Here is a 27,294-nt window from a genome sequence, read left to right as displayed (position 1 = left end):
AACTACAACACCACCCAATTTTACCTTTAAACAGTCGAAACCAGCCGGTGAAATTTTTCCAGAAAAGCTCAAGAACCCTAGAATCGGGTTCGATCGATTCGACCCCTACACTGCAAATTGAGAAGCAAGACCTTAGGCAAAATAATCTCCTGCAAAAACCGAACCTTCGATGTGAATACGGTGGCCGGAGGTGGCCGGAATGGCTGGAAATCGGTAAAATCCCAAAACTGCAACCGTTACCTTCCCAGCGAGAAATCGAGCTCCTCTGGCCAAATCTCCCCAAAATACCACCACAGATGCGTCAAGGGGGAGGAGACGAGCTTGGGGATGGCCGGATTTCGCCGTGGGTCGGCCGGAGGAGGGAGAAATCGGAGGAGGAAGAATCGGGCCGAAGAGGGAGGAAATGTCGGGGGAGGAGAGAGAAAGAGCCGGGTAGGTTTCCAAAAATGGAAACTTACCACAGTAACTCGGCTATTTATAGAAACTTACTATGAACAGTAACAGTAAACAGTAACTTTAATCTTTCGCTTATAACTTTCACATACGAACTCCAATTTTTACGCACCACATATGCACGTGCTCGGATTAACGTCCTCTACAACTTTCATGAAGGAAGTTTCCTCAAATTTTGACCCGAACGAAAAGTCAACTTTTAGGGCCACTAAACGTACTGAAACGATAGTAAAAGTGAAAATAAAGGTCGTTTACCGTCCAAATGACTAATAAACGGGTAATTGAGATACGGGATGTTACATCAACAATGTTTGAACTTTTTGAGGATTTTTAAAATGATACATGTACTTTCAAAGTGATCAAAGTGATACTGATAGGAGCATTTTAATGCGACATTTTAAGTGTTATTTCCTCATATTTACTTAGTTATTTCCTTAAATAAATCCTTCTTCTTTAGAAAAATTTCTATTTTTAGGAAGTTTCTACTTTTAGTAATAGTTTCTATTTTCAGGTCCTATGAAGCAAACGAAGCTGAAATGAGCTCAAAAGAGAAAGAAAAGCTAGGAAACGTTGGAGAAAGCTGAGACAAGGCACAAGGGCTGCAAAAATGAGCTGAAACGAAGAAATGAAGTTTTCCTGGTCTAGCTAGGAAATCCTGTTTCAACCAGGAAACCCTGTTTAGAAAAGGAAACTTTGACAAAGCAAGACTCCTAAGCTAACCAGGAAGTATGGTCGAAATAATGAAGAAAAATGGTGAAATGTGAGGAGTCCTAAAGGCACTAGGAGACCACATGGCTTGAAGAAGACTTAAGAAAGCCCAAGATCCTTCTAGATTAAATGTGGATTTCTGCAAAATAGGAAAAAGCCCAATTGATTTAGGGTTTTTGGACATAAAAGAGATATTTTTGGGGAGAATATATATTTTGCCTTGAAAAAGGGATGGAAATCATGGAGTTAATGTCAAAAATCAAGAGAGGATCAAGGATAATGACGCCATGGAGAGATTTAAGGGAGAAAAGGTCCAAAACAAGTCCAGATCATTCCTAATTTCACTCAAGAGTATTTTGGCTAAAAATTAAGAGAAAAATCAGATAAAATCTTGGGAAATTCAGTAATAATATCTTTTTGAAGAGTTTTGGACTTAATTTACTTAATTTTGGAAGCCTCTGATTAGTTGGATGAAGCAGCAGGGCTTACGTGGCATTATTTGATTGGCTGAAGCTGCGTGGCATGACTAGATAATTCTTGGGGAAATTAAAAGAAGATTCATGAAGCCTTGCTGTCCCCCTATATATACCCCCTCTCCTTGGACGTTTTACAACACACCACAACACACAATCCCATAATTCTAAACATCAGAAAAATTCCCTCTATTCTCAGTCTTCAGAAGCTCTGCATCTCAAGCAAGGTGGAGAAGAAGTCATGCAATACATCAAAATGCTAGCCGCCATCCATCCTTGTGTCGTCCCTAAAAGATTTCTTGCTTTCAAGGATCTTCAAGTTCTTCGTCTCAAGGCTTGTCATCCATCTTCCACGGTGTATTTCATACTTTCTTTTATTTTCCTTTGTTTGATTCGTAGAGTTATGAATTCTAGTTAACATGACATTAAAGGCAAAATTTAAAGCTTGTTTACATGTTTTGAAATAAAGTTGTGATTTCTTTATGTTGATTTCTAAGTTGCTTATGTGAGATTGCTTGATTGATTTTGGATTACAGAAAACTTTTGCATGTTTATGTTTTTTGGTGGCCAACTTAGGATATATGCATGTAATTGGAGCTAGATTTAGGTTAACAATTCACTTAATAGTTTTGTGAACCTAAATCATAAGTAGTGAAGGCTTTGGACAAAAGTCGAAATCAATTAAGGAGGATTGTAAATAGATGAACTTTTTCATACTAGGTTGTGCACTTTGGTTGACATCCTTTCTTTGTTCTTCATACATTGAATGTGTTCTTGAGTAGCTAGCTTTCTAGACTATGATTGCATGTTTAATAGGTTTAATTTAGGTGCTTTCACTTAGATCAAATATTGAAGGAAAGTAAAATATGGGAAATCGTTTGCTTTCTAACGTTTCACATGGTCAACTTCTTTCTCATGACATAAAAAATCAACTATAGGAATTGTAATTGGATTTCTTGCATATGAATGTGGTTTTAATCTTTGTTCCTTGCATTCCACCCTTGTACATGTGCTTTTAAATTTTCTTTATTTTATTTCTTTTAATTTTGGGGGGTTCTAGTTGGACCTCTAAATTTGCTATTTGGACCTCTCCTACTTATTGGACCTCTAATTCATTTTTTCAACTACTTAAATAGCTAAGTGCTCCTCCTTAATTTTACCAAAATATACTTGAACAATTAAATTTATTCTTCAATAATATTTTTTTCTATTTATTTTTATTATTATTATCTCTATTAATTCAACTAAGAGAAGAAGAATCAAACCAAAAAAAAAAAAAAAAACTAAGAGAAGAAGAAGCAGAATGAATTGACTAAATTGCAGATTTGGACTGGTCAAGTAAGTCAAGTTTCTGGTATTACCGATGCTCGTGAGTCTTTCGGGTATTAACGCTCGAACTCGAAGAAGAGCCTTTCCTAAAAGTGAGATTCTTTGATGTTAGTTCCCTTGGTTCTATGAATCAATCTAACATTTTGGAGTGTCGTAAGCCATGGAGAATTGAAGATATGTGAAGAAAAATTTAAGGGAAGCAGCAGAACAAACTGATGAGAAATTACAAGTATTTTTTGTTACTGTTGCATTCATCTATCCCTTCCTAAAGTTGAAACAAATAAGGAGTAGTTTTGCTTACAAGTATAAAGGCCAAACTTATCTAATTCCATCTTCAAAACATGGGACTTTAATAGTGTTAATGTTTAAAGTTCAGCGGTAGCTAAACCTTTGTTAACGCTGGTCCGATGGGCGGACCGCTATCTGTGATACTCAGAGTTTCCGCTACTTGTCAAGTGAAATATAGAGGGCGTCAGAGGGAGATCGCGCTGGGCGGTTTTCTCTTCTCCGATGCCTAAGTTAGTCAATGTATTTGTGTTGACAAAGTAACAGTAGGTAAGTATTAAATGCGTAATTAATGAGGAGAGATGAGAGAACCTTTTATAGGTGAGGAGAGAGCTGATCTTCTCCATGTTTTCGATGTGGGACTGATATGCTTCAGTCCTCAGCCTCTGGAGCTTCTGATGTTGTCTTGGCGCGGTGCGTCAGCGGTGATCTGGGGGCAAGCCGGGGCTCAGGCGGTAGCCTGCTTGGTTGTGTTCCCGTAGGTCACTCCTTTGGCGGGAGTTGATACCGCTAGTAGTAGCATGAGCGTGGCTCATTATAACTAATTATGCTTGCAAATGCATATGTAAGTACAAATAGAAAACAATAACAATTTAAAATTTTCTACAAATGTATCATCTCGCATCCAAGCATGGGAGATTGAAGGCAGAACACATACTTTGAAAGTAAAAAGAAAAATGTCGTTAGTTTGTCGTAGGAGGTAAGAAGAGATTTTTTTTTTTCTCTTTCTCTCTGTATCCTTATATGTCTTTTTATATGAGTTGACAAAGTCCAATAACTATTGAAAATAATGGAGGTCCATATAGCAAATTTGGATGTCCAACTAGAACCACCCTTTAATTTTTAATTTAAAAATCTTAAAACCCCTTTATTTGTGTTTACTTGTATATATTTCTTTTTTTTATTTTATTTTTTGTAAATAATATTTTATACTTATATTAATTCTTCTTTTTGCAATTATAAGTGTACCCTCAATCCCCGGCTAGAACGATCCCTACTTATTCTATACTGACAATTACATTTTGCAGGGTTAAATTGCACACTTGTTTTTAGCGTATCAGATACCTGGACTCAAGTTTTCTTATCAACGTCGTACCTCCATCAAAATTCTGTTAAGGCTCCGTTAGTCCTAACACGTGTGACTCACGTGAGGCACTAAATGATTATAAAAAGACTGAGTTGCCCTAAATATAGGGGTATATCCGACATTTTATCTAGTTTTTATTAAAAATAGGTATTTACATTTTTTTAAATCATTTTTTTCTACCATCTCCACCGCTAGTCATCTTCCTCCACCGTCTCCGCCTTTCGTCTTCTTCAAATGCAATCTCTCTCACTCTAGACTTTATAATCACGTACGGTGACTAGATTCGCACGTGCTTGTCCTCGAGGTACGAACACAACAACGACGTGATGTCAAAGTCCTCGTAGCAATATGGGCACGAGAATTCAGGTCGGACCTCGTCTTCCACCTCAAAATCATCCATGCTCAGCCGATGTCGGAGCTCTAGTGATGGTGCTGCAACGTGAACTGAGGTTTCGCCACGGCGAGGCTGGAAGTCGAGAACTCGGAATTATCTTGAACGATTTTGACTGATTCGATCAAATTCGAAATCAAAATCAAACTCAATCCAAAATTCCCCGATTTCTGATTCCCAATCTTTGAATCAGGACGACTCTCCGGCTTTGAGCTTTTCTAGAAATCGGAAAGCTAGATCTGGATCAGGATACGGGGTTTGAGCACCCCTAAACTACAACAAGCTTTTAAGCCCCTACTTCGTAAACATTCCATTCCAAAAAGAAAAAGTTCGCACCGTTGCCGCCATTTCTAGGACCGACCGCAATAGGTCAAAAAAGGGTTTTTGCAGCAAGTTGAAAGGTACAGCTTCAGTTCTAGTGGTTGGAAGGGAATCGGGGGCTTGCCCTCACAGCTACCATGTGCGTGGATTTGAGTTCGATAAAATCATATTTTGGGTCCAGGTTGATTCCGAGGATATGGTGGTGTAGTCGGAGGAGTAGTCATCTAGGGTGTGGGTGTTGGCGGTGATGGAGGAGGTGGGGCTGAGAGGTTGAGGATTCGTCGTCGTTTTCTTGGTGTAGTTGAGGAGAAGGAAAGTTTGCATTTGTTTTTTTTTTTTTTTGGTCGACTACAAATCTGAGAAAGAATTTTTAATTTTTTGTTTGTTTTATTTTTAATAATAAGTTAAAGTCAAATGACAAGTTTATCCTTCAAACTCCAGTCACATGGACATCATGTGCTCATATTTAACTAAGCCGTAACAGAATTTTAATGGAGGTACGACGTTGATAAGAAAACTTGAGTCCAGGTATCAATTTGATCACTTTGAAAGTACATGTATCATTTTAAAAGTCCTCAAAGAGTTCAGACACTGTTGAAATAAAAAACCATTTATGCTATAATCAAAAGCATTACGTACCGGCTTTATGTTTCCTTTCAACCCTAGTTGATGCCTAGGATTCCATTGACGCCCCTTTTCGCCAATAGTTTCTCTAATGGGTGCGGTCTCTTTTCCCGGCAAGGAAAAGATTTTGCACGTACTATTCATAATTTCATATGGTGTCGATGTGCATCGTTCTTCAAATGGTGTCAACATTGTGCTTCCTGGAGCAGAGGACGTGCGTAGTGATGGGCCTATGATGAAGTTGAGTTCCATGTTGGGAGCGTTGAAATCTCTCATGAGAATCGGCCTCCGTCGTCGGCAAGAGGGGAAGGGCGTTGCGGCTCTCTGATGGACTCTAAAGGGGAGAGACACTTTTCAAGATCTGGGTCGAGTTTGACCAAGCAGAGGAAGGCTCAAGGCCGTTAAGGGGCATGAATTTCCAGCGAGGATTAGATTGAACTGGATGCAAGTGATGGACATGAAGGCGGTTCAATCATGCCGGGGGCAAGTTTTCTATGCCCAGAGAATGGCGGAGACGGGCTTCGTAATTGTGATGGCGACGATGCGATGCTTTGAACTCCAAGATGCGGTGGCTGGGGTCTGGGTGCACTGGTATGTTGTTGCGCGGAGGCTTCGGGCTCGATCTACAATTTGGATGCCCAAATCAATTTGAGTGCCCAGTTTTAGTTGGGTGCCCACATCAATTTGAGTGCCCAGTTCTGCTTGGGTGCCCAGATCAATTACATCTTGTGTCTCCAGAGTTCTTCGGATATAGGCCCAAGTTTGGACCATACAGATGGACTCAGGTCTTCTCGAATTTCGTATTTAGAATCCAAGAGGATTGAGATGACATATCTTACAAAGCCTCCTAGCCCTAGTTTGACGGGCAAGGAGAATTTCAGTTTTTTTTTTTTTTTTTCATTTTGTGGACTTAACCTATTTACTATGGTTCCTTTTCATAGTTCGTAGCCTCGCTTTTAATTAGTAAGCACTAGTTGTTTAATGAGTGATGCTAGCATGTCACGTCCTAGACTTGCCCATAGAGTTGGCAAGAGAATGTATATATTTGTGTCATTCTGACTTGAGTTGAATGAGAATTGATTGGTTAATTCAAAAATGCAGTCCGGTTAGGAAAAATATTGATTTAAGGGGAAAAGAGTATAAAAGTTTACACCGCAACAATATCTCAGACAAGTAGAAACTGTTATGACTCTGAAATTCCCTCCGAGCTTCCTCTTGTTCAAATCTTGAAAAGCTGTACCTCTTATGCCGCTCCTACTTGTGTTCCTCTTCCGCGCCCCTAATCCCGTCCCTCGTCTCCATCCTAAGTTCCTAACCCAGCTGCGATACAAGTCTCGCTGAGGCTACCTCCTCCTCTCTAGTCTCTACCCTTCCGGTTTCACCCAAAACGACTTTTCAAACAAATGGGATTGGGTGGAATAGAGACTACTGGTGCCACTTGCGAGCATCTTATTAGAGGATGCTGTAAAATAGGAAGAATTGATTCAGAGGAAGTTGTATGAGTTTTTGATAAGAGGGTTGTGTGAGCAGGGGAAGTTGGAAGAAGCGCTTAAGCTTCAGGCTCAGATGGTGGGAAAAGGGTTTAAACCGAAGGCTGAAATTTATAGTGCAATTATTAGTCGCTATATGAAAGAAGGAAACAAGGAAGTAGCGGCGTTGTTGAGGAACGAAATGTTGGATACTCGGTTTCATCAATGACATGATAACTGCACAAGACCTTTTCAGTAGTCCACTATCATACTCCAGAAAATGGTGGATTACTCTTTATGTAGTGAATGATGTATGGGATTATAATTACTGTTTGTAGCCAAAGGAGTGGAGGATATTAAGGATGGTCTAGCTGCAAGGAGGGATGAGGATCGACTAAATGAGCATTAATTCGGAAGTGTCTTGGGTACAGTTCATTCATACAAAATGGTTATTCCTATTTTGATCGAAGTCCATGTCCATCCCGTATGCATTCATTTAGAAATACTGCAGTGGTGCTATGATTGATGTGTGTAAGTTTTGAACTGAACTGAAGTTTTATCCCGAAATCGGTTGATTTGTCCAACTCATACTGCACTAAGAGGCAAATTTGCATTCTGATCATCGTCCTCAAATCGCTTCCTTCCTCTACCCTCATCCAAAACTCTAGCCCTCTTTGAATAATGGTCTAATCGGAGTGTGATGTTGGCAATTGTGGTCATCAGCATTGTGATTATGCTTGTGATGGTCAATCGCATTTGTGTCGGGTGCTTTTCCAAATTTCTCTTTCTCCGTAGCATAGGGTTCCAAAGGTTCTCATGCTTCCTCTGTTTATCACCCTCGCCCTCCCCCTAGTATAATTCAAGTTCAAGAGAAAAAAAATTGGGTCTGTTCTTGGTGGATTTCCAGTTTAGGTGAGTTCTCTTGGCTTTGGCTTTTGTGCCTCCAATAAGCAAGATTATAAGAATTTCTCAAAGAGAAAATTACCACGAGGAGAGAGCAGCAAGGCCGTCACAAATATTTAGTGATATGCTTTATTTACATCAGACCAATACCAAAGAGGGGACTCAGGGGAGGACCAGTTTTTGGGTGAAGGGGCAATGATGGGAAATAGAATATGATTTGATGACACCAGAAAAAGACCATTCCAAGTACTTCCCTTTCTCCATTCCCCTCACGCGTCACCTCTCTCCTCAATTAAAATTAAATCCTCACAAGCATAGTACAACTTTATTTGCATAAGTAATGCTGTCGACATCACATTTCTTTCAATGAGTGGAAAAGAAGTAAAATGTGACAAGCTTCTTTCAGATATAACACTCCTGACCATAAGTAAATTTCCATTCTATACTTGGCCAAGATGGAATTTCACTGTGAGAATTGCTTTTTACCAAATGCCTACCAAGGTTTTACAGGTCAAACATATTACAAGTATTAGTCATATACTTCCACGGGCTCAACCTAGTCCTCGAATATCTGATGTTGTTCAATTTCTGTAACATGTTCAGATAGGAAACTTACGCTGTGCTGCCTTGTCTCATTCTTGCTTTTACACCGTCGCAACTGTTCCCTAAGGCTATGGACAATCTCATTGAGTCTCTTAATGTTCTTTTCTTGCAATAATATGATCTAAAACAAGAAACATGAAATTTCAGGCACCGAAGAAAGTCATAAAAGAACTACTGATATATGTAATGTAAATTCACTGAAAAGATGAATGAACTCGAAGCGATGGTATAAGATTAATAATTCCAGATACACCAAGAAAACATTTCTCTCATCTAGCCTACATTATCATTCTATCCACAACAAAGTACATTGGTCTGAATAATATCAATTCCAGCCATTAGATGCAAGTCAGGCTAATCCAACATAACATTAGTCATAAGACTCATGAGCAATCTCAAAAATCAGATCTATTAATATACTTATATGCATAAATTCCAAGCAGTTTCACTATAATAAAAGAAAATAGAAAAGAAAAGAGATAACCCTGACCATTTGGGTTTTGAAATATTTACGTGGAAGCAATTGTTTTGAGGACACCAATACCTCTACTGGCCAAAAGAAAACGAGTTTAGCCTAACTTCCTCTATCTTCTCTTGTTCTACTTCTCTTGTTTTGAGGTGGACACAAGCTTCTATATTTATCTCCCTCCATTCTTTCCCTTCTCAGTAGGCTGCTTCTGTTCTAAATTAGAAGGGACTTTAGCCTTCCAAATCACAAAATAGGGTTGTAGGTCAACTTCATTTAGTAGGATTTACAAGAAAATTCGCCTGAAGCTTCCAACAACCACCTTCTCATACGTCCTCGAGCTGAGAAAAAAGCATGAAAGCTCCCTAACATCCTAGCAATAGTAAAGTTATTAAACAAGGCTAAGAATGGCAAAAGGTTGTATCCCAACCCATCTCTCTTCCCAAAACCTTACCCTTTCGCCAATTTCCACTAGAAAATGGCAACAAATAGAAAACGAACTACTTCATGGGGAGAGAGCTGTCCAGGGGCTTCGGCTTCAACCCTGGATCACAATACTGGAATCCAGCCATTAGCACATAGCACATATTTACTTCAGACCGCGTACCACAGGGACTCTCCTTCTTCCTCACATCTCCATAACCACCTCCGAAGAAGAGCCTCATTCCTCTTCACCATTTTCCCACCCCCAAACCCCAAACCCCTTTCTCCTTTATTTGAGGAAACCACGTCCCAATTGATTAACTGATCCCTTCTTCCTTCCTCCGCCTATTCCTCATCCCCAAACCCACTCTCTTCTTCCTTTTTAAGAAACCACCTCCCAAATGATTAAGAGATCCCTTCCTTTCTCCACCCCTTACCACCAAAAAAAAAAAAACGTTGTTCATTAATCTATTTAACATATTAGCGACATCGCTTGAGATTAAAGTTAATAGATGCAAACTACTAAGAAGTAAGAATAGATTGGACTGAAGTTACAAAAGAGCTTTTTTAGACCCTTCTAACCATCTTCCATGTTTTCCACCTCTGGATCCCAAGAGCGCCTCCTAAAGGCAGCCCCAATTTCTTGATAGGCCAATTTTCCACACCATCCCAAAATCTACGTTAGCAATCACTTTCACCTCTTGCAGAAATGCAGAGTAACGAACAATTTTCTCTATTAATTTTATTCCCACAGAAGACACACAAAGACTCACCATTAGTAAATCACACAAATTCTGATAAACCCAGAAAGAAAAGAAGTTTGCGTCATTGGCAAACTGTAGATAAGAAATCTCCACTCCTTCCCTTCCTACTGTCAGTGCTTCTATCAGTTGCATGTCCCATGCACTTTTAACCAACCCACTCAAACCAACAACCACCAAAATATATAAGAAAGGTCAAAGCAAATACATGCCCAACATTTGAATCCCTTTGCAACCACCCATAGTCATGCTAACAATACTGGCAAGTATCCCCAAAAGACTCCACTGGTCTCAAAGGTGATTCTTGCTTGATTGAAAATTAACGCCAGAGAATGGAAGTTGTCCACGCTGATAGCAAGAATTAGATCTCCCATATAGTAAAGAAGAATAGAAAGTGGTTTTCTTCTTCTTCTAAGGAAAATCATGTAGTTTTGGTTTCAAGTAATATGCACGAGCTCTAGCACCTAGATTTATCCAAAAAAAATAAAAACACAACTCATTGTAAACAACGAGAAAGAAAGACTTTGCACGATAAACATTAACATTTCTAAACCAAAACTTATCTAGAAGGGTTATTATCATGAGTGCAGTCTAAACTTTCTTGAACCGGACAAAATCGTATCTAGACTTTCAAAGTGATCAATTAGGTACCTGAACTTACAAAAACCCTTCACTTAGGTACTTCTGTCAAATCTTCATCCACTCTCCGTTAAAATTGAGGGCAAAACAGACAGTCCACATACTTTTGTTTTTCTTTTTATTTAAAATCCTTCAAGCAAAGGAAAAAAAAAAGGTAAACCAAATTGGGAGCTTTCTATCGGTCTCTCCTCCGGTATTTAGGATTGGTCGTGTTCCAATTCAAATTTCATGATTCTTTTTTTGTTAATTATTGAGGGTATACATGTCTTTTTAATGTGAAAAGTGTGTTGAAATGTCGAATTTATCTCCAATTTTAACAGAGATTGGATGGAAAGTTAACAGAAGTTAAATGGACGCGTTTTTGTAAGTTCAGGTACCTAATTGATTCTTTTGAAAGTTTGGGTACCATCTTATCCGGTTCAAGAAAGTTTAGACCTGCCCATGATAAAAACCCAAATATTAATGCAAAAAAATACAGTAAAAAAGAATAACTATTACCTTCTCTTTTACAGCTTCTTCCCTCTTTGAGCTCTGACTTGGCTTTTGGGAAATACTTGGAGTTGCATCAAGGTCAGGGACAAGTTGTTGCTTCCACTCAAACTGGGAAGTGATTATGAGAACAAGAAGCAGAAAAACAAGCAACACTGGTCTTGACATCATTCACAGTTACAAAACCTGACAAGCATCAAATATCAGACTTGGAATTCACTACATCCCTCCCTTCTAACAAAAATTTAAAGTCGAAGCATAAGTTACATTCTATACTCCACTAGATATGTTCTGGTTTCTAATCTTGGAAAAGATGCAGAAATCAAACTCAAATTGCATTTGTCTTCTTTATTTCATTTCGTTCTTTTTATGTATGGCCATTGCGATGTGTTTTATTCTTCTGAAAAAGAGAGAGAGTGGAAGACCCAAAAATCTTCCAATATAGAAAGCATTAGAACCCTGCCGAGTCGGGACTACCTGGTTGTTGAATCTCCTGCAAGTTAGTACGAGATTACCTATGACTGAAGGATCTACGAGTAACTGCAGAGGTATCGATAGCAATAACTGTTTTTGGAGTTTAACAGTCAACATAAAGAAGAGTTTTAAGGAAAGTTTTTCTAGTGAACTTCCTTTTGACAGAATTCCTAGCTTAACTTCTAGAGAGCATTTTTGTGTTTGGTGGAATTTTCTGCTATCAGTCTACATTCCCAAGATAACGCGAAGTCAAGAACATTTTCTGTGTTGTAAATCTTAAGAAAAAGATTAAAGGACTGAAAATTTTCCACACAGGCTCCATACTCTTTTAAAAACTGAAAATTTTGTGGAAAACAAACAGCTTTTATTGAAAGTGCGAAAAAAGGAAAGTATAACAAGGTGGAGAAGGAGTCGACAGAAGAAGGAGCTATTGAAGACAGTTAGAGAAACAGACAAACAACTCACTTGGCTGATTTTGGAAGGCAGGTTACTCGTGCCGATTTAAAGACAAGACTCTTCTGATTTAATGCTAATGATTTGAAACATGTAAATTAACCAGACTCCTCTTCTATCATCCTTAACTTCCTTTTCTTATGGTTTGGATGGTAATAAACCTTCAGTTAGCAACCTTCCTAGATGCAGAGCCGTAACTGGACGGTCTCCTCCTCCCACCAATTAAGCTTAATGTTGCAGGCCTAACAAACTTTGAACGGGCATATTGCAGCTGGTGGGAGTTATTCCGGACAGTAGTGGTAAATGGATGGCCGATTTTTCTCCTGGTCCTGGAGTTGGTGAAGTTGTGCAGACCAGAAACACTCGCTTCACAGACCAGGATAGAAACTGGGACCTCCTGCCGAACCCGACAATGTTTAGGAGGGGCACAAAGCCATAGGAAATAGCTAAGTAGGTAGGTTGAGGATGTTTGAAACCCAGACCACATGGGAGCAAACCATAGTGAGAAGGATTGGGATTGCCAAGGTTTACTGAGAAGGATTTGATTTGGCTCATTAATACCAAAGAAAAAGAGATTAAAAGTCTAAAGCAGCCGCCAATTATGATCCGATTTTCACAGCAACCACAAAACCAGTGTCCAGTCTCAAGTAAATCAAACAACAAGAGAAGATAATCAAATTGCACCTTGGGATTATGAATGAAAAAGGATATTCAATAAGACTATGAGACTTGTTCTTTAGGTCCAGGTCCAATCTCATCTAAATTCCTTAAATTAGGTGCAGATAGTTGAATCTAATCCAATTGAATCAGGCTTAGCTATGAGCTCTGCATTTGATTTTACACAGAATCCAATTGAATCAGTATGCAACTACCTACGGAAATGAAAGGGACGACTTACTTACAGAGATTGGCGTCGGCAACAAAACCCCAATATCATGATCGGCCCCAAGACTCCATCATTACTGTGAATTGGGTAAGACAATGAATTTTTTTTAGCAAGCTTTGAATTGGCTTGGAGAAAAGCGACCTTCCTATTTGAAGTCATGCTGCAGGCCAAGTCTTACATATGAGAAAATCCATGTGCCTTCCTACTTCCTACCTTACAAAATTTTACTTTAGCGGACTTTTCTTACAGTTTTACACCCGTGGAGTAAATTATATCTTTTACATTCCCACCTTCATTTTGAAATGTTCTAATTTTAATAATCCAGTAAATTGTGACACGAATTATCAGTGAGCTATAACCTGTTGCTGATAACTCTGTAAACCAAGACCGTGGCCAAAGACATGGGTTCGAATATCACTAGCATATATGCCCGACTCATTTTAATGTTCTAATGAGAGTAATTAGCCATACGCATGAGAATGCATCTTCTTTCTTTGGCATAAGACGTTCAGAATATTGAACGAAATTACACTAATCAAGTGAAAGCCAAGTTCCATCAAATGCTCTCTCATTCTATTGCGCAATTCTGCATCTAGTTTTTGTCAAATACTCGGCAACACAGGTTACATAAATAGGATCTCAGGCTCTGGCCAACAGACTCTGGGTTTGCTTTTACAATATTTTTGCAACACATTTAACAATGTATGTTGATGTAACCATACCGGTTAGTACTACTCCACCAGACTTCTCTCCTAAAGTTAACATCAAAAACGCATTATCTTCCTCATATAAATGTGGAATCTCCCATAGTTGTGTTTTGGCTAAGGGGCAGTGTGGATGTAGCACTTGGGAACATGGAACTAACAAGAATTGCTTCTGCAGTAAGCAGACAATCCATAGTCACACTTTCCCTGGTTCTGAAGAAGCTGTATCAAATTTCAAGAGAACTCATCTTTTTCTTGTCTTGACAAACTGGGCTCTTGAAGCCTTCTTTTCCATCTTTTCCCTCTTCTTTCGTGTCTTTTCATCCTCCAAGCCTCCCTGATTACAAATTTGCTTTACCGAATCATACAGAATATAGCAAATATATGAACTTTACTGTCATCCAAATACTAAAAGAGGTTACCTCTGAACTTTGGGACATAAATCCTCTAAAGAAACCAAATGATTTGTATGCTCCAAAACCTGGTATCTGGAAACCATAAGCAGAGTGTATCCAAAGACGTCATTGCCAAAATCTCTGATCAACATATATGAAAAAACTAAGAAATTAAAATTAAAAACAAAAAACTCCTCCCATAGACATATGCAACCTTCTCCAATCCTTAAACTGTCCATATATTCTTCAGTGCATATTTCGTCAACCTATCCTTCCTAACTGTGAGAATGTTCTAGGGACACCTTCTACCATCAGACGAAGGTCCTAGAACAACAAAGTTGCTAAGGACGAACATCAGTGCACTTACTCATCCATCAACTGTTTGTTGCACTTACTCATCCATCAACTATTTTGTTGGGCAAATTTAACCCCACAAAAGCCCAAGAGACTGTGCAACATGGGACACATGACCAACTAAACCAAGTAATTTTCTATTAAGTTGAAGCAAGTATAGCATACTGTCTATCCTCCACGTCTTTGACAAACATACAAGCACAAATCTATTAAAAGCATGTGAGTGCAGGATTACAAGAAAATTGGTTAATCAGATCTTACCAGCAGATACGTATACCAAAATTTTCCAGAGATTATGGACATGACTTGCACGAAGCTTGTAATGTAGATTACGTCATGTAAATAGCTGAAAAGTATGACAAACCCAAAAGTCAAGATTTTACAATAAATGCATAAGCAGATAAGCCTGCGTGTGCACTTTTATTTGTGTGTGTGTGTGTTGACTACATAACCCAATAAGCATGGTATTATAAACACACAATACATATTTCATTTCTACAGCTTGTCAAAGTGCCTAGATTGTTAATTATTACACGTCAGTGGTGTTGCATAAGAAAACAATGAATTATAAGGTCTACTAATTCATTTGACATCTGTGAGATGAAACACTGTATCCAACTGCCAAACAACAAATCTATAAAAATAAAAGCTACCTGCTCCCAGTGCTGAATGTAAATTAACTTTCATTTAAGCACTTATTTATCATACATAATTAAGGACCCCAAGAGAAAAGAGCATAACATAATATGGTAAAGAGTATGCTTATCCAAATCCATGGTCCTATCATTCCTACCTCATGTAGCAGTGTAGGAGAATAATAAAGCTCTTGTAAATTATAAGAAATCATTGATTGGAAGGACATACCCACACACTCCACCAGTGGTCATATCAAATCCGCCGTCTAGAAGTTCGCCATCATCAGCATAAGAAGGATTTGCCATTTGGGCAAGTTGTTGATAGGGAATATAATAAATTACAGATGTCAGCAGCAAAGCAACCCAGTTTTTCCAGGTAAAAGTAGAATGGAAGATGAGCATCCTTACTACCACATAAATCACCTACATCAAGTCACCAACCGAGCATCAACATCACTCTGCTTAACATAAAATTTAACATATATCATTAATTTGTACTACATCAACCAAAGCCTACATTGCAGGCCACAATCAGGCGACGGATATTTGCCATGTGCCGAGCATTCTCTTCCTTGCGCTTTTTTGCACCTTGATTTGCCATCTCTCTCTCTCTCTCTATGCCTCTCTATAGGACTTACCCTAGCAGAATCTGAAAAACTAGCACGAAGACAATGTCAGATGGACCAGCCTGACCCCCCTTAAATTGGGCAGGCCATAAATAACCAGTGAAAAAGGAAATCACTCAGGGTTCAGGCTTAGCCCCACAGCCTAGAATTTATGACAATATTATTTTTCCTTAAGAAATAGACCTTAATTTCCTATACCAACCATTTATATATTAAAGCTTATTTAGACTGTTTCTTTCAAAAACAAAAATTATGTCAATAAATTTTTTGTGAATCCTAGTTCAAAAGAGAAGAGAAACAAGTTTTATAAGTTCAAAACAGGGGCATGAGAAGTTGTACTCTGAGGATAGTTTTAATTAAATGTAACTTCGGTGAACAAGATATGTAAAATATATAACCTGCTAAAACAATATAAGTAAATTTATTTCCATGGAAGTATTATTTTTGATACATCGATCTCCTGAAAGTCGAGATTTATTTTATTTATGATACCAAACAAAATTTTATAGGAAAAAAAATATGTATACCATTACAAAGAAGTGGAAAAGAGATCCACTGAACAGAGCCCCTAAAACACCAAGAACAACAAGGAACCCCAACCAGAGAAGAATAAAACAAGTAGTTAACTAACTGGAGCAGACATCTATGTAAATAGCAAAAAATTAACTATTTCTAAAAGCTGAATCAATTGACGCCCATAGAGAAGCCCAAAAAAAAAAACTCTGCCCATAAGATATTAAATTCATCAAAACCGAAAATAAACCAAAGCCTCCAAATCCACCTTTTCTTTCGATGAGACCGGCACAACGTTCACAAGCTTTGAAGTTAAGGACAAAAACTCCAGAACTTATAGGTCATTCAAACTCCCAAAATCCCAAAAGAGAGAATCACTAGTACTCATCCTAAGTTCCTAACGATGGTATAGTTATCACACAAGATATAGAAGCATATTAAACTAGGAACTCACTATATCCCTCCTTCCTAACAACAATCTTTAGTAAAAGCATAATTTACTTTCATTGCTACATACCATATCCTGTTTTAGTTTCTAATCTTGGAAAAGATGCAGAAATAACTTGAGCTCCATTTGTCTCTACATAAAGTTGAGTTTTAAGGAAACTATTTCTAGTGAACTTCCCTTTGAGAGAATTAACTGCTGATGGTAGGTTTACAAAAACCAATCCAGACAATGTTATTATGCTTGACAGAATTAGCTGCAAATATCCAGAAACTTTTCTGAATAGAACTTTCTTTCCAGGACCTTATTTTAACTGAAAGGATTTTATTTTTTCAAAACAAAACTACAATATTAGTGACCTGGGCAATTTTTTCAGAAACTAATTCAGTTCAAACAGATATAGCCTTATTATAGAAATAGGAAGCAACTTCGACTCACAAGTATTATTTAAAACGCGAAACTTAACAACTGGAACCTATGAGGTTCTTTAAGTCAAGCCTCTGGTGTAATGCTACATCTCATTCTAGGCCTCATCTAGTAAGATGGGAAAGAGTTTGCACCTTTAAACGGCCTAGAAGTTTGCTGTCATGAATAATGCCCTAAATTCAGTTTTGGAGAGACTCAAATTGATTGTGAACCTGTGATCAACTTGATCTCTACTCATTTTGAATATTTGAACTTGGAAGAATGCTTGGCTCCTTATCTGGTGAATAACAATCAATTGTTCCAAAGTTGATGAGCTCACTGGATGATGAGATTGAGTGGAGGATTATTAGTCTTCCTACAGGTTTTGGCAGGGATGAATTTATACTTGTATCCCTCCCGATATGGAAATTTCACTGAAGTCAATGTTTGAACTACGTAATGATCAGACTACTCTTTGTGTTCTTAGCGGCATTTCATCTAGAATATGAGGATTCCTCCCCAGATTAAAGCATTCATTTGGCTGATGTCTCAAGGAAGGCTACTCACCTAGTGATTAAAAGCTAATGGTATGAACATGTAATGAACAGAAGAATCCTCTTCTATCATCCTTAATGGTTGGATGCTAAGAGACCTTCTGTTTGCAATTTTCCTAGATCTGAAGTTCTCCTTGGACGGTCTCCTCCTCCCACCAATTTAGCTAAACTGGCTCAAGAAGAAGTTTTGAATCAGCATATTGCAGCTGGTGGAGTTATTTAGGAGAGTAGTGGCAGATGGATAGGCGGTTTTACTACTAATCTCGGAGTTGGTGAAATTGTAGTCACAGAACTTCAGGGGATCTCTTTGGCTTAAAAGTTATGCAGATATAAAAGTTCAGAAAATATATGTTGAGGTAGACTCTTGCTGTCAAGCTGGTAGGCGGTCATTGGTACGAATCACATTCCCATTATGGTAATATGGTTTCTATCAGAAAGCAGAAAGTGATTTGATTGGCCTCTTGAGGCCTGCAAATGTGCCTTGTTAGGCTTCTGATTTTGGGAAAGACCCACTAATACCAACAAAACATTCAGAGTCTAAACTACGAGGCAATTGTATACGACTCTTTTCACCGCATACAAATTCTCAGCAAAACAAACCCGGCGTGTAGTAATGCAGGACAGCAAGTGGACATAAGTGATCAAACATAATCAATTCCTGTTTCCTATAATCAATTGAACAGGTATTTCATAAATTTTCTTCATTCAAGAAAAAAAAAAAAAAATTTCCTTTTCAACTATGAGACGTGTTCTTAGAGTTTAAACACACAAAATTTTCCATGTCAAACTAATCGAAATGGTTAAATTAGGAATGGAATCCAAATGCAAAGCAATTGAATCTGGGTAAATTCTTAAACACACAGAAAGAATCCATAAATTAAGAGCAAACAAATAAGAGGAACGTAGCTGCTGATCCAAATTGAAATGAAAGGGAAGACTTACGTATCAGCGTCCGCAACAAAACCCTTAGTTCATGATCGGCTCCATCATCATCACTTGATCATATTACAGCTAATAGAATTGAGGAAGAAGAAGCTATCTACTGCCGTGAATTGTATGAGAGCTCTGGAGCTTTGAATTTGCTTGAAGAAATTGACTATGAGAGGAAGCAGATACTAGAATCAGATACTAAACGGCCTTGGGGTGTCCGTTTGTTACTGTTTAAGGGTGTGTTTGGCACGGGCTTCTAAGAAAAGTCGGCTTTTGCTTATTTTTTTAAATAACTAGTTGAAAAGCAAAACAGCCTCGTGTTTGATAAAACTGAGCTGTTATAAGTGTTGTGAGTGTTAAAAGCAGTGACATAGTATTTAGTAAACTTAAAACTAAAAGTGCTGAAGAATGACTAATTTAGACATATTACCAAATTACATAAATGTGTAATATTTTTTTTGTTTAGAAGAAAATATGTATAACATTAATAACTTACAAATCTGTTATCGTGGCTTGTTGGTTAGTTAGCCTAACTAACACCGTGGAGGTCAAGGGTTCAAATCTCACTGACATCAGGGATGGGGTGGGAGTGGGGTAGGGAGTTACATTGTCGTCCAGAGTCCAAAAAAAAAAAAAAACTAGCAGTTAAAACAAGATGCAAAACCAAAGAAAAACAAATAGATATCATAATTATGATGGCCCCTTCTTTGACCACATCATTCTACTCACTGTTTTCCTGCTTTTCATCTTACCAATAACCTGGACTCATTGGGTACGTATCTACTTGGAGAACAAACTAGCCAGGATTTGCAAAAGCTTTTGGGATTCTAGGTGGTGTGGTTTGCACGGTTTTTTGGATCGGCGGTTCAGATTTAGGCTTGTCCAGATCCTATGATGGCCATTCTCATCATGAGGTCCGGAAAGTGCCATCTCCCAATTCAGATTTTCGGTTTCTCCAAAAATAATATAATTATTTATCCTTTCCATTTGATTAATGATTATTCCTCTGCCTAATTTAGACGCTTTGTTCTCTGCTTATTTTTCGATTGGGTTATGTTCTTTGGGTGAAGCTAATTTCATTTTCATGCGGTTCTATTTTAGAAACACTAGGAACATCTTCATTATGATTGCTATACTGTGTGCTTATTTTGTGATGCCTATTTGGTTTTTGCTGATTTCTAAAGTTTATAAAATTTGTTTCCAAGCTATTGATTGAGGCTTTATGTATCCCCCAAGGTTTTTTATCACTATTTATAGATTGGTTTCTAGGCCTATGAGTTTATAAGGGTTTGAGCCACTTCATCTATTACCAATTGATTTTGGATATGAACCCTATATTACTTTATCATGGTATCAGAGTGGGTTATCCCACCTGTGCATGCATTGCGGCCACACGGGCTCCACGTCACCCAAAGTTGTCCATGTGTATGGCTTGAAAATTCGCCATACGTGCAGGGGCGTGTTAAAAATATATACATCCCAAATGGGAAAAATAGGACATTGCCTATGAGTTTATAAGGGTTTGGACCACTCCATCCATTGCCAATTGGTTTTGAATATGAACTCCAGATTACTTTATCAGGTGTGAATGAACTTAATGAGTTTGATTAAAGGTGTTGGGTAGTTCTCCATTAATGAAAGATACAGACTACTCAAGAATTAGGAATGTGAGTTTGATTAAAGGTGTTGGGTAGTTCTCCATTAATGAAAGATACAGACTACTCAAGAATAGTGTTCTAAAACTCGGCCGCCCAGGCCGCCTAGGCACTGGGCGGCAGGTCTCCGACTCGAGGAATGCTTAATCGCTAGGATTAGGCGGGCTGGGGTTAGGCGGCCGCCTGGGTGGTTGAGCGGCGCTGTCTGGGCGGGTTGCGAAGAACACCGGACATCTGGAAATCACCTTCAAGATCCCTTTCAGTCACTCAAGGATCCAATTTCCCAACATAAATCTAGAAATCACCTTCAAGCTTAACCAAAAGTGTGAAAATGGAAGAGAAAGAGAAGGTTGAAGCTTGATGTTTGTACACGATGGTCGATCGAAGAGAGAAGACAAGAGATCTGAGCTCCTTGGCCACTCCGAAGGCCGATGAATCTACCACTGCGGTGAACCCGATGAGCTCGTTGATGGATGCAACCAACTGCATAGATCTAGATCGTGATCCTGGAAGTCCGGTGAAATTGAGAGAGAGAGAGAGAGAGAGAGAGAGAGAGAGAGAGAGAGATTTTATTAAGGCTGTTAGAGAATGGAGATAACGAGGCAGAGGGGAGCAGAGCAGGAGGAAAGAGATAAGCTTTTTCCTTTTTTGTCTTTCACATATTCTCTTTTTGACGAAGACTAAATGAAGTGGTCTTCCCCACGTTCCCCATGTTCCCTCTGTTCCCCCTTTAATTCATTGGTTTGGAATCTTATAAAAAAATATAGTTGTATAGAATATCTTATTATTCTTTTTTATAAGTTATAATAACTAATAAGTCTTCATATATTCATTTAAAGGCTATATATACTCTTATATATATATATATATATATATATATTTTTATATGATATAAAAATAAATAAAAATTAAATAATACAAAACCGCCTAGGCACCCTCCTAGCCGCCCTGGGCGCTCCTCCCCAACCCACCGCCAGACTAGCGCCTAGCGTTTTTTAGAACCTTGCTAAAGAATTAGGAGTGACATCTTGACAAAGTCTGAGACATTAACAATTATGAGTTTCTGAGGCATTAACAATTATGAGTTTATGACAACCAGAAGCTCTCCTAGAGACTAGAAACCTTAGCTTGTCAGAAAGAAAGGACAAATAAGATATAGACCAGGCTTAGAGGAACTTGGAGATGAGTGTGGATGAATTGAATGAGAATTAGATCAGAAATAAAAGGAATCTGGAGGTGGGTGTGAATGAACTGAATGAGATTGATGAAAGGTGGTTGGGTAAGTTGTTAAATGCAATTCATCCACACCCACCTCCAAGTTCCTCTAAGTCTGGTCTATATGTTATTTGTCCTTTCTTTTTGACAAGCTAAGGTTTCTAGTCTCTAGCAGAGCTTCTGGTTGCCAAAATTGTTAATGCTTGAGACTTTATCAAGATGGCACTCCTAATCCTTGAATAGTCTGTATCTTTCATTAATGGAGAACGGTTAATGCAGTACTTCTGGGTATGATTACTACAATTCTCTAATTTGCACTCGTAATCCCTAAACCTAATCTAATGCTTGATCATCCTTTCCTTTAGCTTGTTTGATTGGTATTGCTCCATAAGTGAGGTGAATTTTGGTTTCCTTGGTTTACTGCAGGGATTTTTTTTTTGGCTAAATTACTTATTTACGACTTGGGTCTGGTGACTCTGGTCTCCTGTCTCACCATCTCTGGGACTGTAAGGTAAAATTCTCTAATTTACACTCGTAGTCCCTAACACTAACCTAATCTTGTGCTTGATCATCGTTTCCTTTAGCTTGTTTGATTGGTATTGGTCCATAAGTGAGCTGAATTTTGGTTTGTTTGGTTTACTGGGGTGATATTCTTTTTTTGGCTAGATTACAAATTTACGACTTGGGTCTCCAGAAATTGTAATCTATGAGATGGATTAGCTTCTGTAACCTGTTTATCATATTTGATTGATTTTCCATCGAGTTCTTGTGAAAATTTGTGAACTGGGATGTAGACTATATAGATATACAATTACTCATTTTCAAATTACACTATAACTTGGTGAAGGTTAATGTTTTTGCAAGTATATATGTCTCTGTGTGAATAGATACCGACTCTTACTCATTTTCAAATCGCATTATATGTAGCAATTGTATATTTCAGCTTGAATCTTGATCGTAGTACTACTTCACTCTTTCTTGGCTTTCAATTCTCTTCCAGGTTCTCTAATGTCGCTACAGGCTAGTCAATCCTTTTGATGCAATCCGTAATTAGTTTGTATCGAGCTGAAGTTTATTGCTACGGTGAGCCTTAACTTTGAAAAAGATGGTAAGATAAGATATCCTTTCTTTCTGTCTCTAAGCATGTATTTATAACAGTATCAATCATAAGCAAATTTCATAGTTAAGATAAAGAATGCCCTCAGTAAATTGTATGTCATAGATGCCTACTGCTTGATTGCCTTCTTTTCTTGCATTTATTTAGTTTCAGGGGTACCGAAATCAATTTCAGATTCACCGCCAACTCAGTATACCGTATAAATAAAGTTGTCTTCATTGGTGAGTGAAAGGTATAGAGGATGGATAAGAATTTGAAGCTGATGGTAATATTCTCATATGCCAACTCCCACACACACACACGTGTTCTTTCTCCATCTTCATTGCTTTTCAGACACCAAGTAATAGTGAATCATTGTAACTTCATATTTTATATCTACAGGCTTTAACTTTTTCTTGATATCCATTTTTGGTCACATGAAACTTGTGTTCTACCCTAATGGAAACAAGAAGAAGAAAGTACAAAACCACATCTCACTCTACTTAGTAATGGCTGAAGCAGATTCATTACAGTGGTTGGGAAGTATATGTTGATTTCAGATTGTTTCTGCTCGATCAGAATAAGGGTGTCGGCTTAGTCTTTAAAGGTATAAATTAATTATCTACTTCAGCATGACTATATTCATACTAGCAAAGTGCGTCATTTTTTTTTTCTGCATGTGTACTTTGATTAGATGCTTTTATGAAGAAAAAGTGCTTTTATGGGGCGATGTGTCATGTGGGTTCGATAAACTTATCCCACGTGAAGAATTAACTGACGTTTGCAATGGGATTTCTAGTCGATGACACATGTATTTGGAGCCGACGTCTTTGTTTGTAAATTGTAAAGAAAGAAGACCCGGAAAAGGCGAGTACCTAGCCAGGACAAAGGATGCCTTTACATACAAATATGTTTGGAAGGTTGAGAAGTAGAGTTGAAAACGATCAATGTTTTGACTCCAAACCATGCAGTACGGGAGACTATAAATGGTATATTTGATCGAGTCTTTTGATCAAATCCTTGTTTTAGAGCGTTGATTCCACGCATTATGAAATCCCTTCCCCCTCACTCCATCTATATCTCTAAGTAAATACAAAATAATTACTTGTTCAGTTGTTCACTAAGCGTAACCACACAAAGCAAAAGGAAAGGATGATGGGTTTATTAAGATTATTGGCCGTCATCTTTCTCTGTTTCTGGCATTGGCCAGTCCCGAATCCCTTTCCCCCGGCGTTAAACTCATTGTGGAGTATAATTTGCGCGTCCTAGATCAAATTCATGACAGGCATCATCATTTGAATGGTAAAGAAGTGCCTAATTCTTTGTATGAAAGGATGATGAATTTATTAAGGTTATACATCATTAGTATTGAACTAACAATTTCTTTTACCTCTACGAGGTACTTAAAGCTTCACTGACGTGTCTTCCAGTTGGGGTTGGCGTACATTTATTAAAGAAAAGATTTTTCAGGCAACCAGACAAGGTGTTTTTGATGAATGATACTTGCATAGTGGAAGCAGAAGTGAGTGTCCATGGAAGCAGAGGATGCAAGTGGTTTTCTCCCTCTTAAGAGAGTGGCCGCTCCCTTGCAGTCATGCTTGTGCACCTTGGATTTCGACCCTAGCTCTAGAAAAAGGACGGTGTGTCTATGTACTCATTGATTCGGTTTTCTCCACTTTTTAGTACGAAATTTGAAACTGATTAACCGGATCGGTAATTTTTTTTTATTTGTTGAAAACTTCATTAATAATGAATTCGAGTAACAATCTACACTTATTCCCCAACATGGTAGAAAAGTTAGATAGTTACTCACACTAGACTTCGCACTGAAAGTCCATATCAACGCACTCATGTAGCCAAACAGGCCCTGACTTGAAGCAAAGAAAAGGCTGACTAAGTTTCAAGGCTTCCTTTGATAAACGGTGGACAACTTTATTGTCATCCAGTTTCACAAAGTGCCCGCTACAACTATGAAATTGAACTAACGACTTAACGACTTAACCTCGGAACTCAAATCATCATCCAGTTAAAAAAACAAAAACTCAAATCATCATCACTATCTTTTAATGTGTTAATAACTGTGAGAGCATCACCTTCAACTTCTAGGTTCATGAAACCCACATGCATAGCAAATCTGAGTCCATGTAGGAGAGCGAGAGCTTCAATTGATCTTGGAGGGAGGTTCCCAATTTGTGGGACTGACATAGCACCCTTCATTACATCTTGATTATCTCTGAAGATTACGCCCAAACCACAAATACCACTCTTTGAATCAGAGGCCCCATCAAAATTCATCTTTAAACAACCAAAAGGTGGTGTCTCCCAGATAATATGGTTCTGTGGATCGAGGTACATTGATAGTGACCTGCTTCCCTGGACCACACATGATTCCATATTCACGTTGCCATTCATTAACTTCAAGTACGACATCAGCTGGTCCCAGAACTTTTTCTCCATGCCTATGTAGATTTATGTTTCGCCACAACTACCAGGATATGAAGCAGAAAGTCTCTCAACTCTGTTTCAGTAGCCGTCAGACGGACATGGTAAACCAAATCAAATAGAGAACGTTCATTCCACACCTTATGGACGCCATTTAGAAACGATTTCTTCCAAACCTGTTTGGCTTTCGGATACTCCCAAATGACATGTAGAAAATCTCATTCGGTGCTCAAATTGGATTGGAAGAAATCGTTTCTAAACCCGATCGGTAATTTCTTTAACCAAAAAAAAAAAAAACCTTCACTTTCATAAACTAATTTGTGAAACATAAGGAAATGAAACTTGTTCATTTCTTGTGTTTGGGATATGAAAGGAAAGAGAAAATAAGGTGGTTCCTTCCAAATCTCAAAAGAATCACTTTCCCCCCTTATTTCCATGCAATACCCAATTCTCCAAATCAACCAAATTCAACAAAATCATCGATTCGATCAGTTCAAAATTTGCTTCAATTTGACAGCAAAGACCACTCTCTCAAATGCATGCACCACTTATTCATAACTCAGCCACATTCAACAAATTTTCTTGCGATTCCCTCTCGAGAGCCATAAGCGTTGAAAGAAATGATGAGGAAGGAAGAAAAGCGATGAGTAAGGCGAAGATTATTTTTGTGTGAGTGAGACTAACGAAGAGAGAAAGCTGGTATTATTCTGAAATTTCAGAATAGAGTACTCAGCATAACACCGGTTTGAGCAACTCTAACAGTTTCTCTATAATTTTTGTATTATAGGGAAGTAAAAGTTAAAGCTTTCCATAGTTTTTGTGACGTCTCGAACCCGAATTCCCCGGTTTACTAGTCATTTGGACGGTAAACAACTTTTACTTTCACTTTTACTGTCGTTTCAATGCTTTTAGGGGGCCCTAAAAGTTGACTTTTTGTTCGGATCAAAATTTGAGAAAATTTCCTCCATGAAAGTTGTAGAGGACGTTAAACCGAGCGCGTGCATATGTGGTACGTAAAAATCGGAGTAGTAACAAAGAAGTTATAAGGGTTTTAAGTTAGTGGCAGTTTTGTAATTTTGTGGAATTCATGTCTATAAATAGAAATCTGGACTTTCCATTTCGGGAAAGCCCCGAAAATTTCCAATTTTCTTCCTCTCGCCGACGTACCTTTCCGGCGTCGCTGCCGCCTCGTCCGGCCACCTATGGCCATGAAATTGGTGTCCATCTCTTCGTCTTGAAACAAGGTTTCTATCTATATATGCCTTGCACCCTATCATTCACCATAGACGACGAATCGAAGCCAACAAGTTCACTGTAGCAGCTCGGGTTTTCTGGAAAATTTTCCAGATTCCGGCAATCTCCGGCGGCATTTTTGAGCTTGATCGATGCGCCTCGAGACGGGGATGATATTCCTCCAAAGCCTTGTTCCACGAATCGAAGGAAAAATCGACGAATCAAAGGTTTGAAATTCTTGACACTGTTCACGTTTCGGGTATAATCTTCACCTTAATTGTTGAGGTAGTTCTAGGCATTTTCTGGCTTGGTTGTAGTTGAAAGAATTAATGTGTGTGTTGAGAAGGTGCTACTGCCAAATTTTGGTGGCCATTAGAGTTGGTGGCAGCGGCGGCGGCGCCGCCACTGTGGGCGGCGGTAGCGGCGGCTAGGGTAGCTTTTTAATTTCAATTTCTGGCTAGTTGAATTCTATAATTATCTTAGAGCTTATATATGAAGTTTGGTGAGGATTGGTGGAGTTTTGAATCGGTTATAAATTTCTAAAGATTTGGATTTCGATTAATGTTAATCGTGAATCCGGTTGTCGGATTTCCTCCATAATTGTTATATAGTCTGAAATCGACGAGTGGGCAGTGTTGATGAAGTTTGGTTGGATGTGGAAGAGAATTGGAGAAGTTGAGGTTTTGGGTTTTGAGACTTAATTATTGATTATCGTAAAATTATTTTCCGTCCGGTAATTATTTATGTTCAAATAATTGTGTACAGGGTGACGTACCGAGCTATTGCTCGACGAAGGAACTCGTATTCATGGTCGCCTAAATAGTACTGTGAGTGGACATTTATTTTAAATTAATT

The 27,294-nt window shown here is 38.3% G+C and overlaps 3 protein-coding genes and 1 long non-coding RNA gene across 8 annotated transcripts; 1 reads left to right on the top strand and 3 right to left on the bottom strand.

The window, feature by feature from the left end:
* Positions 1-8,504: 8,504 nt before the first annotated feature.
* Positions 8,505-13,408, bottom strand: LOC112165046. 4 transcript variants are annotated; one of them, XM_024301434.2, is made up of 3 exons: positions 13,254-13,408; positions 11,434-11,610; positions 8,505-8,767 (listed from the first exon to the last, which is right to left on the bottom strand). In XM_024301434.2, the coding sequence occupies exons 2-3, from the start codon at positions 11,593-11,595 to the stop codon at positions 8,600-8,602; spliced, it is 330 nt and encodes a 109-aa protein (XP_024157202.1). In that variant the 5' UTR covers positions 11,596-11,610; positions 13,254-13,408; the 3' UTR covers positions 8,505-8,599. The 4 variants fall into 4 exon arrangements, with proteins under 4 accessions (XP_024157202.1, XP_024157203.1, XP_040362254.1 ...); XM_024301435.2 differs by having other exon boundaries at positions 13,250-13,404; XM_040506320.1 differs by lacking the exon at positions 13,254-13,408 and adding an exon at positions 13,036-13,189.
* Positions 13,409-13,788: 380 nt separating this feature from the next.
* LOC112165045 (transmembrane protein 208) lies at positions 13,789-19,017 on the bottom strand. Of its 2 annotated transcripts, none has more exons than XM_040506319.1 (6): positions 18,811-19,017; positions 15,843-15,974; positions 15,555-15,748; positions 14,952-15,036; positions 14,364-14,429; positions 13,789-14,293 (listed from the first exon to the last, which is right to left on the bottom strand). In XM_040506319.1, exons 2-6 carry the CDS (start codon positions 15,924-15,926, stop codon positions 14,186-14,188), a joined length of 537 nt encoding a protein of 178 aa, XP_040362253.1. In that variant the 5' UTR covers positions 15,927-15,974; positions 18,811-19,017; the 3' UTR covers positions 13,789-14,185. The 2 variants fall into 2 exon arrangements, with proteins under 2 accessions (XP_040362253.1, XP_024157201.1); XM_024301433.2 differs by having other exon boundaries at positions 13,789-14,278; positions 18,811-19,015.
* Positions 19,018-21,521: 2,504 nt separating this feature from the next.
* On the top strand, positions 21,522-23,166 carry LOC112166984. The gene is made up of 3 exons (XR_002923533.2): positions 21,522-22,179; positions 22,669-22,776; positions 22,933-23,166. It is a non-coding gene; the product is annotated as an uncharacterized LOC112166984 (long non-coding RNA).
* Positions 23,167-24,774: 1,608 nt separating this feature from the next.
* LOC112203891 lies at positions 24,775-25,221 on the bottom strand. Its single transcript, XM_024344794.1, has one exon. The coding sequence runs from the start codon at positions 25,219-25,221 to the stop codon at positions 24,775-24,777; it is 447 nt and encodes a 148-aa protein (XP_024200562.1).
* Positions 25,222-27,294: the final 2,073 nt, after the last annotated feature.

The sequence above is a fragment of the Rosa chinensis genome, chromosome 5 (genome assembly GCF_002994745.2).
Source record: "Rosa chinensis cultivar Old Blush chromosome 5, RchiOBHm-V2, whole genome shotgun sequence".
Classification (NCBI taxonomy): domain Eukaryota; kingdom Viridiplantae; phylum Streptophyta; class Magnoliopsida; order Rosales; family Rosaceae; genus Rosa; species Rosa chinensis.
The sequence above is the reverse complement of the archived record's forward strand: the minus strand, read 5'-3'. Positions and strand labels throughout refer to the sequence as shown.